The sequence below is a fragment of the Eptatretus burgeri genome, chromosome 9 (genome assembly GCF_056783735.1).
Source record: "Eptatretus burgeri isolate ZD-2024b chromosome 9, Ebu_testis_v1, whole genome shotgun sequence".
NCBI classification, from domain to species: Eukaryota; Metazoa; Chordata; class Myxini; order Myxiniformes; family Myxinidae; genus Eptatretus; species Eptatretus burgeri.
Window position 1 is genome coordinate 59,158,191 of NC_140969.1, and position 11,551 is coordinate 59,169,741.

The following is an 11,551-nucleotide window of genomic DNA, read 5'->3' on the forward strand; positions in this document are numbered from 1 at the left end:
GCTGGCCGTAGAGACGAGAAGACATTCACCATCTGTGCGGAATCCGCTGCCTCCCGTGAGGGCCAAAGGTATCTTGTTATGGATAAATCCATACATGTTTTGTGCAGAAGGCGCAGATCCGCCATGGCCCACGTTGTCGGTGCTTGTGTTCGCCCGGTTCTGCTAACGTGTGCCCGGGGCGAACACTAATATGTATCAGGTATTTGGTTGAAAAGGAACGCACCGCTTTTACTTCAGGAGACCGTGTGATCCTGCCCAGCGTGGCGTGGAGTCTCCTTTATCGGCCTCCGTACACGTTTCGTGCAGCATGGACATCGTGCTGGCTGTGTTTCCTGTGTTGTGAAAAACACCATTCGTGCAGCCTCCTAAGAGATATTCATTTGTATGCCTTCTTTAATGCAACCGGCAATCTTCCCCCGATCATCGGAAGCTCGAATCGATAATCCCGGACTGCCAAGTGTACTCTATGACTCGCCGCACACGTTGGGTTGAGGGCTCACTTGGGAACGAGGGCTCTGCGCTGTTCATGCTTGCACGTCATAGTTTCCTCGCAGCGGCGCCACACGCGCAGCGCGCCACACGCCTGATGAGGGCCCATCTCACAGCGAAGGCGCACGTGGCTCAGATTTACCTCAGGAATAGTCAGCAAAGAAGAGTAGGGACGAAATGAAGAAAAAATGATATAATCAAACCGAGTTTTGAGATCATCGCAACGCACGTCCCTGTTGTTCCGCTAGACAAAAGAGAAGGGACTATCTACACGTATAATAATGGAATAACTGTCTTGGGACCACTATTTGTTGGATGCATGCGGTTCCGAGAACCGCAACAATATAATGGGCGAAAGCCTGGAACTTCGAATACACTTTTCTCCGAACATATTCTGTTCATACTTCCGAAATCTTCACATGACGTGTTTCATGTATTTACGCAGGTGATAGTGTTGTGGTGCCGGGTATCGGCGGCGAGCACGACTGCGAAAGGGAGCAGTAGAGTCGGCTCCACCAAACACACCGGAATTTAGGTCGTGACCTTCAGATAAGTCCGGAAGGCACTGGTCCCTTACAGGACCGTGGTTACCAATACTTCGACCGCATGGGGTAGGGTTAATTGCCTAATTTCAATATACCTAAATACCCACGCAGTCGAACTACCGGGAACCACACCCTTGGCCGACTCTGTCCGAACCGAGTCGCAGGTAATGACTCGGATCCAGCGTAACCGAGCGGAGTTACCAGAGCCGGACCAAATGAACAATTTACCCTTGCTATCTCTCAATACACAGCGTGCCAAGCCAATGAAAGAAACACAGAAACGAGCTGGAACATTTAACAAAAGGGATTTATTTGTAACAATAATCGGGGAGGGAGATACAGAGCAGAGTTGTCACAAATAAAAGAAATGTAATATGAAAAGAAAACACTTAAACAGCTCTACTTAACAGATGGGGCCCATGGACACACACACACACACACACACACACACACACACACACACACACACACACACACACACACACACACACACACACACACACACGAAAGAAAAAGAAAAGAAACGTGGGTCTATCTCGGTCAAGCTGGGCCAGGGTACCTATCCGCTTCGTGCGGCCACACCGACTCCGAACCACTGGTGGGACTCGAACCCATGACCCGAAGTCCACGGATTAGGATCCTGGCTGCTCAACTACCAGACCTGCTTTCCAAAGGACCGCAGACCGCTCCAACTACGACCACGACCGTCTGCAGAACCCTCCGCAGTTGCCACGATCACACAGTCTCCCGGAAAACTGGTCCAGACCGAGCCAATCTCCGACCATCTTCCGCAATCACCACGATCCTCCGAACTGTCGTCCTCTCTGCTTTCTTGAGGAGGGAGGGGCTCCTTCTCCCCGCCACTCGCCTCCTGATTGGACTGGGTTCTCAGGTGACTCGTGGCGGCCTCCCGATTGGCTGGGGTGCGCGTGGTGCTCGCCCTCCGCTCATTGGCTGGAGGAAACTCTCTCTGCCCCTCCTCGGAGCGGAGCTTCGACCCGAGGCGACGCCCACATCCTCAGTCAAAAACACGTGTGTAATGGTGACCGGTCGAGTGCGGGAAGGTGGCGTTGTTGTCGTGAATGTAGTAGTAGTAGCTGTAGTTGTTGGTGTTGAAGAAGCGAAGATGGGCGTTGTTGTCGTTGTTGGTGGTGTAAAAATCCTAACTATAAAATAATTCACAGTGCACATACAATTTCTTCTTCTTCCTCTTTCGGCTTGCTCCCGTTCGGGGTCGCCACAGCGGACCAACCGTCTCCATTTCGCTCTATCCTCCACATCTTCCATTGACACTCCAACCACCCGCATGTCCGCCCTCACCGCATCCATGAACCTCTTCTTTGGCCTTCCTCTTCTCCTCCTGCCTGGCGGCTCCATCTTCAACATCCTTCTCCTGATATACTCCGTTTCCCTCCTGTGCACATGTCCAAACCATCTCAATCTCGCCTCTCTCACTTTGTCTCCAAACCGTCCTACCTGCGCTGTCCCTCTAATATACTCATTTCTTATCCTATCCATCCTCGTCACTCCCAATGAGAATCGCAGCATCTTCAACTCTGCCACCTCCAGCTCCGCTTCCTGTCTTTTTGTTAGCGCCACCGCCTCCAAACCATACAACATAGCTGGTCTCGCTACCGTCTTGTATACTTTCCCCTTCACTCTTGCAGCTCCCCTTCTGTGACAAATCACTCCTGCAACTCTTCTCCACCCACTCCATCCTGCCTGCACTCTCTTTTTCACTTCTCTCCCACACTCTCCGTTACTTTGGACAGTTGATCCCAAGTATTTAAACCAATCCACCTTCCCCACCTCAACTCCTTGCAACCGCACCATACCACCACCACCCTCCCTCTCATTTACGCACATGTACTCCGTCTTACTCCCACTGACTATCATTCCCCTTCTCTCCAGTGCGTACCTCCACCTCTCAAGGCTCGATTCAGCCTGCTCCCTACTCTCCCTACAGATCATGATGTCATCCACGAACATCATAGTCCATGGAGACTCCAGTCTGATCTCGTCCATCAACCTGTCCATCACCAATGCAAACAGGAAAGGGCTCAGAGTCGATCCTTGGTGCAATCCCACTTTAACCTTAAACCGGTCCATCATTCCTACCGCACACCTCACCGCTGTCACACTGTCCTCATACATATCCTGCACGATCCTCACATACTTCTCCAACACTCCTGACTTCCTCATACAATACCACAACTCCTCTCTTGGCACCCTATCATCAGCTTTCTCTAAATACACAAACACACAATGTAACTCTTTCTGGCCTTCCCTATACTTCTCCATCAACATTCTCAAAGTAAACATCGCATCAGTGGTGCTCTTTCCTGGCATAAACCCATATTGCTGCTCACAGATCGTCACCTCTCCTCTCAACCTAGCTTCCACGACTCTTTCCCACAACTTCATGGTGTGGCTTAACAACTTTATCCCTCTGTAATTTCCACAGCTCTGCACATCACCCTTATTCTTGAAAATCGGAACCAGTCCACTTAATTTCCACTACTCCGGCATCCTCTCACTTTCCAAGATTTTATTAAACAATCTGGTAAACAACCCCACTGCCATCTCTCCTAAGCACTTCCATGCCTCCACTGGTATATCATCTGGGCCAACCGCCCGCCTTTCCACTTTTCATCTTCTTCATAGCAGTCCTCACTTCATCCTTACTGATCCACCCCACTTCCAGATTCACTATCTCCACATGTTCCAACCTTCTCTCTCTCTCATTTTCTTCATTCATCAGCTCCTCAAAGTACTCCATCCACCTTCTCAACACACTCTCCTCGCTCGTCAGCACATTCCCATTTGCGTCCTTTATCACCCTAACCTGCAGCACATCCTTCCCAGCTCGGTCCCTCTGTCTTGCCAATCGGTATAAATCCTTTTCCCCTTCTTTTGTATCCAACTTCTCATACAGCTCGTCATATGCCTTTTCCTTGGCCTTTGCCACCTCTCTTTTTGCTTTTCGACGCCACTCCTTGTACTCCTGCCGACTTTCTTCATCTCTCTGACTATCCCACTTCTTTTTCGCCAACCCCTTCTTCCTTATACTTTCCTGTACTTCCTCATTCCACCACCAAGTCTCCTTATCTTCCTTCCTCTGTCCAGATGTCACACCAAGTACCTTCCTAGCTATCTCCCTCACAACTTCTGCTGTCGTTGCCCAATCATCCCACCCATCTTTACCACCATCCAACGCCTGTCTCACCTCCTCCCTAAATTTCACGCAACAGTCTTCCTCCTTCAGCTTCCACCATCTGGTCCTTGGTTCAGCCCTCACTCTCTTCCTCAACCTCACCTCTAAAGTCATCCTACAGACCACCAATCGATGCTGTCGAGCTACACTCTCCCCTGCCACAACCTTACAGTCACTAATCTCTTTCAGGTTGCATCTCCTGCTTAAGATGTAATCCATCTGTGTGCACTTTCCTCCACTCTTGTATGTCACCCTGTGTTCCTCCTTCTTCTTGAAATACGTGTTTACCACTGCCATTTCCATTCTTTTTGCAAACTCTACCACCATTTGCCCTTCCACATTTCTCTTGTTGAGACCGTACCTCCCCATCACCTCCTCATCCTCTTTATTCCCTTCCCCAACATGTCCATTGAAATCTGCTCCAATCACCACTCTTTCATCCTTGGATACACTCTCCACCACTTCATCAAACTCACTCCAGAAATCTTCTTTATACTCCATCTCACACCCCATATGTGGGGCATATGCACTGATGACATTCATCATCACCCCTTCAATTTCCAACTTCACACTCATCACTCGGTCAGACACCCTCCTCACCTCCAATACCCTCTTGACATGATCTTCCTTCAGTATTATCCCGACACCATTTCTCCTCCCATCCACACCATGGTAGAACAGTTTGAAACCACCTCCAATGCTCCTCGCCTTACTCCCCATCCACTTGGTCTCTTGTACACACAGTATGTCCACCTTTCTTCTCTCCATCATATCAGCCAACTCTCGCCCTTTGCCAGTCATCGTCCCAACATTCAGAGTTCCAACTCTCACCTCCACACTTCTACCCTTCCCCCTCTCCCACTGCCTCCAGACTCGCCTTCCCCGTCTCCTTCTCCTCCTTCGCCCAGCAGTAGCACAATTTCCACTGGTACCCTGCTGACCACCGGTACCGGTGGCGGTCGTTGGTAACCCGGGCCTCGACCGATCCGGTATGGAAATTCGTTTTGTTGTCCGCATAATGATTTGGCATAGGTTTTTACGCCGGATGCCCTTCCTGACGCAACCCTGGTCGCCTCTTACGACACACAGGGATATGGTACACCTATTCTAACCAGGGCATACACCGGGCCCAGCACAACTGGTGCTCATTTGTGCACATACAATTGTACAATCAGTGCACATACAATTTATCACCCATTAAAGATAGGACGGGACCCTACCTAGAAACACATACTTACCCATATAACTGATCTAAAGGACCTGGCTGTTGAGTGCTCATGGCTGCTAGATTCGTAACAATAGGAGATTCAAAAAATCGAATATAGATAGAATTTTCAGAGGGAATTGATGACGTCACAATCAGCAACATTCGGTGGCAAACCGACAGCCGGGTCCCAGATGACGTGCTTTACTCAACTAAGTCCATGAGTTCAGGACGTTTGTTCAACTCAGTATTTGCGACTTTTATCCTTCCATGTTGTTAATCTGTTGATGAAGGTAATATAGAAACGATGAATATGTCAAATCGTTCGTGTTACTCATCCGGCACTGTGTCAAGGCCAACAATCTAAAGCGACCGGTCTCAAACGCAACCATGGGCACTCGGGTGCTTCATAACAGGGGGTAAAAAATAAAAGTATGAATATTCATGCTCCCTGGGTGTGCCTTTGTTCCATTTGACAGTAGAAACATACACACCAAGCATGAAGCAGATTGGAGGATGTTTAGTGGTTCCTCAAGTTGGCAAAATATTGTTGAAATTTGCCAAACTGTAACTGACAACTTGCTGTCAAATGTGCACAACGCAGTACACTTCACAATTAATATGGTTGTTTGATATTTTCATTGGAATTTACATACCTTCCTTTTTCAGATTGTGTCATGGCAGCTGCAAGCACCACAAGGAGTTCTTTGTCAGTATGGTTGGTTGGCAAACCTACAGCAGATATTCACTGTGCTGGCTTGCCAACTAACGGAGCAGTTCTGTGCAATTTCTTATACCACCACACGGAGCATGGAAGTACTATTAAGGAAAGTGCAAAACGGACCATTGAGACTGTTTCGGCATTTTGGGAAAAGGCCCGGATTCCCATCCAGCAACTGGCCAAATGTCAGGAAAGGGCGATGAAGCTTTACCATCTATATCAAGAGCTGAAAAAGAATCGTCAAAAACCACAGCAGTCATATAGGATGAAAGAAGAGTTTTTCCAAGGAGACCCAGATGAGCTTTTTGACATTGCAGTGCAAAATGCCCTCTCCATAATGGACAATGAACAGGACATTGTGCCAACTTGAGGAACCCCTAAATATGGAATTTTGTTCATTTTTGACCTATAAGTTCTTATGGGGTATTGGAACAAAGGCAAAATCGGGGAGCAGCAAAAATCAAACTTTCATTTTTTTGGAACACCCTAATGGGCACCCAGACATGCCACCAATATGAACTGAGCTGTTGAATGTGGTGCAAAACTTCCAAACTAGCTACCGTAACCGAGCATTGTGATCCGTCCTGTCCCCATACCCGTCGTAGATGGGTATCTGCTAGTGTATATGAAACATGACATGCCCAGACACGGGATAGAACCCAGGTTCTCTGGAAAACCATACCAGTGCACTGCCATCTGAGCTATCTGGATGACCCACTGGCTGAAGACGCAATTATACCACTCTCTTTCCCCTGCTGCTTCTGGGGCACTCGCTGCCAACCATAGGAGCAGCAAAGGCCTGTCTACGAGAGGGTCTTTTCGGTTGTTTCTCTGAAATAAGCTCGTAGAGTGGGTCCCAGTGTCCGACCATACGTACACACATCCGTTAATATTTGATTGAAACATCTCACAAACTACCCAACCATATGGATCAAATTTGGTATGCTGCATCAGGACAGCAAGGTCTGATGTGGTTGTGCTCCCAATCCAGATGCACCCCCTATAAAGGGGTTAAAACAGGGGTTTTTGACCCAAATTTTGGTATTTTATTTTGAAATCTTATCAGAAACCACCAGACAGATCCTGACAAAACTCTCGATGAGGCATCGGGACCATGCCTTAACATTAAGTTGTGCTCCCCTGGAAATGGGGCCACAGGCCCCCTCCCCGAATCCCTCATTTTCAGAAAAACCTCTTCCTCTCCACAATTGCCTGAGTGATACGGACCAAATTTGGCACAATGCATCAGGACAGCAAGGTCTCATGGGGTTATGCTCCCCATCTGGATCCTCCCATTTAAAGGAGGTAAAAGTTGTAGTTTTACTTCCCATGACCGTACCAAGTCTGAAAGGGGGGCCATTGCCCCTTCCCCCTAATCCCTCATTTTCACCCCGCCTGTTGGGGAAATAACCGTCAGTCACCAACAGTGCGATTTTCTTATATTGGCACATTTACATCCCACCAATCAGTGTTGCTCTCTGCCATTAATCATTCCTGGGATTGAAAGTAAATGAATAAAGTTTGCATAAAAAAAATATTGTGTGAACTAACCCGTGCCATGTTCCAACAGTTTACCAAGTGAGCAGAGTGTTGTTTATCGATTACAGACTTCATAGGAGCCAAACATAACTCGGTGTTGCATTCTGAATTGATGTTATGTGATTTTTTTTCTAGGAAGCTTGCAGAAAAGGCACACCATCTTCTTTGCAAGGTGTTTCAAAATTTGGAACATCGGGGGAACAGTCGATTTCTTCGTGCAACACAGATGAGTCAAGTCCTGAGAGACCAGCAAGCCAGCTCAAAATGTCAGTCCTGAGGGGTCTGAATAAGGAATCTGAGCTTGAAAGTCACGAGGGAGAGTCACGGCAGGGGTGCAGCATCTCGGCACAGGAGATTCAACCCAAAGATGCGGGCACGAAAAACCTTCAGGAAAGCGTTTGTCAGCAGAACCTTCTTAAGCAAATTGAAATGCTACAAGAAATGGTGGCAAGAAGGATGGACTTCATTGCAGAACAGCTCACAGGTAATTATTACTTCTTCTCCTTTTTCTTTCCTATGCAGCATAAGGCTGTGGGGTAGCATCACTGGCTGAGGGTGTGGCTGTGTCACCTATTGCACCGCCCTCTGCAGGTTAGGACTGGAATTTGTAATTTGTTAATGGTTCCATCAATAGGTCGCCTGCTCTTCGCAAAGGACACTGTGGGATCTTTCAACGTACATCAATTAATGGTGGCAGATGGGACACCAGTTTAACGTCCCTCTGAGAGAAAGCACAAGCATTGAATCAACCTGGCTGTGAAACAGTGGGATGAGTGTTTATAGCTGTGTCTCAATTTGAACCCAGGCTTGATGGTTTAGAGGCCAGTATGCGTACCTCTACGCCATCATGTCAGCCACAGCTAATTACTCAAGACCTGTCTTTGAAACTATTTGTTCATGCGTTGGTGTGCTTGGATCTGAACTGCTCAGTATAATCAACTGATAATCATGAGGTGGCTTTCATGGTATTTCTTTAGCACATGCAAATTTTTACCAAATGCATCTTTTGTTTTTGATCACTATTGTGCGAGGGAAATGGAAGGAAACCTGCACATAAAAGGAGGTGCTATGGCTAAATACACTCGTGCTTTAACTAAGAAGTTAAAAACGTATTAAAACTCTTTTTTTTTCCATTAAGTTGATCTACCAATTTACTTATCAATTGTGAACAAACCAATACTATTAACTTCATCTGAGTTATTATCTGCAGGTAGGGAATTTGGCGAGGCCGCTCGCACTCAATACTTACTCATATAGACAGGACAGCCGGCTTTGCATAACTATCAGAAGGTCGGCGGGCTAGGATATGAGCTGCGCCCCCTGCTAGCTCCTACATTGAAACTGTTTTTGGTTAAATTTGATCCTGTCGTTGATTGAACCCTGCTTAATGGCAAGCACAGTATAGACGACAAATATGTTGACGACGTGTTCTCATGCTGTCTTGTCAGCACTCGAGGAGCTGTTTGGAGCAGAACAGCAAGACGAAGCAGATGTTCTCGGCGTGACCAAGGACACTGTTCGGCAGATGATGATCGAGCTGCAGAAGGTACAGCAAATTGCAGCGCTTTGCATGTGATTTTGAAGTCTCACTTTTCATTCCCGGTCCTCAGCCGAAATGAAATGCAAAACTTTAACGATACGGATTGTGCTGCATCGATTACGAGTCATTAACGATTGACAGTTTAACTAACATCATGTATCCATTTGAAAGATGTGCAATCATGGATTTATGGTGGTGTTTCCGCTTTGATTTCCTTGTGGAACAGGTTTCGGCAATGATTTGTCTGGCTGAATATTTGAATAAAATAATATTTTCCTTGTATGTTTGTTCATTTATTCAAGTATTTCCCCTTTGTGGTTCAGTCTTCGGAGGTAAAATGCAAACTTATGGGGAGTATCGCCAGCCATATATTTTTGGGTGATGATGCTAGGAAATTGCTGAATTGTTAAGGACTCTTGAAAGTATTGAAGGAGGCCCAGAAGTAAGGGTTCGTTCGCTTGTTTCTTCCTATGCAGCACAAGGCTGTGGGGTAGCATCATTGGTTGAGGGCGCATCGTTCATAAGCAGCACAAGGCTGTGGGGTAGCAGCATTTCCTGGAGCCTGGCTGTGCTGCTGATGCAATGCCTTCTACTGGTTTGGGCAGGAATTTGTAATTTGTTCATGGTGCCAGCGATACTTTGCCTAATCTTCATGAAGGACACCATGGGATCTTTAATATCCACCATTGAAGAATGCTGGCAGACAGGACCCACAGTTTAACGTCCATCCAAGGGACAGCACACACATTGATGAATCACCATGCCTGAGAAACACTGGGATGACAGTCTATAGTTGGGTCAAGATTAGAACCCATGCTAGACAGCTTAGAGGCGAGTGTGCGTACCTCTAGGCCATCCTTTTCAGGCCAGAGGTGGAGTGAGAAAATGTCGAACGACTAATGAGACTATATTGGTTTGTTTATTGAAAAAAAAAATTCAATTGTTAAGCAAGTTTTCTCACTTGGGTATCTGCAACCATTTAATGCCACTACGAGTGTTAATGTGATCCCGACGCAAAATATGAGACGTCTAGTCATCTACCTTTTCCCTCATTGGATATGGAACAATTATGTAGTCGCATTCAATCACAGATACAAGGTTTTCCTCAGTAAAGGGTTGCATAAACAGCTGTCATGATCGAGTGGCAAAGATCCGTTTGCAGTGTTATATTTTCTGAGTCTCAAAGAAGCCTTTATTTGTGTCCGAATAACAGGCAGTTTTCTTTCCAACTTAAAGGTCAATAAATTTTACCAGCTGTGGATCGATCCCGGACAAGCCACCAAATGTTGCCCCAAGGTTCTTCAATCGATTGATGTCTAACCCGGGAGTCATAGTCGGCTGTCATCCAAACTAGATTGATATTAACAGAGAAATAAAAGCCAAAGCAACACACTACACCATTGTTGCACTGTAACAGGACTTTCCCTTCCTCCTTTAAGTACCTTCCTTCACAATCTTTGTACTCTCCTTGATAAACTTTTGAGAAAGCCCCAACTACTAGAAATCAGTCATTTAACTCTGGATGGTTCCATACCCTGATGTCACTAGAAGATAACCAAAAACTCCTGATCTCTACAATGGACTCTAAATATATCTTTTGAAGTTAACATTAGTCATCTTTTACTTTATTCTATTTTTTCACAGCTATTATCGAGCCTCAAACGTGATAAAATCCGAAATATATGTAATTTGTTCCAAACAAATCATCAGCGGACCAGCATGAAATGGTCTACAAAACAACAAGTTGTGTACAAAATGTGGAGCTCATTCAGCCTGTGATGGTGGAAATGTCCATTCAAAGCAACATTCCATCATCCACCTGCACAGCTTGAAGCTCCATAACAATGAAATCCTATCCTTAGTTTTCAAAGCTATTGTGAGGAATACAAGTTTTCTTGTACAGTCTTTCAACTCCACAACTATGAAGACAAGGTTGTACATACAGGTCGTGGACAAAAAAAATGGAAACACCAATTTTAAAGTCACTTAATAGGGCATTGGGGGGCCACCACATGTGGCCAGTACGGCATGTGTGTGCCGTGGCATAGAGTCCACCAGCGTCTGGAATTCTACAGGAAGGATGAAGGCACCATTCTTCCACGAGAAAGTCAATCAAGTCACACCTATTTGATGGAAATGGAAAAAGCTGTCTCAGGCATCCTTACAGAATATCTCATTGATGCTCTATTGGTGACTGAGAAGGCCATGTCATGCTCAAACCATTGGGTGACCACATGTACTCTGTGTATGAGGTATTGGAGGGGGGGGGGTCTCCTCTTGCAGAATTGCTATTATAGGC

General features: G+C 46.4%; 1 protein-coding gene across 10 annotated transcripts in view; it reads left to right on the plus strand.

The window, feature by feature from the left end:
- The window catches only part of LOC147020176 (PHD finger protein 20-like protein 1), a 109,153-nt gene extending 99,621 nt beyond the window's left edge, over nucleotides 1–9,532 (plus strand). For all 10 annotated transcript variants that reach the window (XM_085895258.1, XM_085895264.1, XM_085895265.1 and 7 more), the window contains 2 exons: nucleotides 7,848–8,196; nucleotides 9,161–9,532. In XM_085895258.1, the coding sequence (XP_085751384.1) occupies nucleotides 7,848–8,196; nucleotides 9,161–9,288 (477 nt within the window). In that variant the 3' untranslated portion in view covers nucleotides 9,289–9,532. The remainder of the gene's footprint in view (nucleotides 1–7,847; nucleotides 8,197–9,160) is intronic.
- Nucleotides 9,533–11,551: the final 2,019 nt, after the last annotated feature.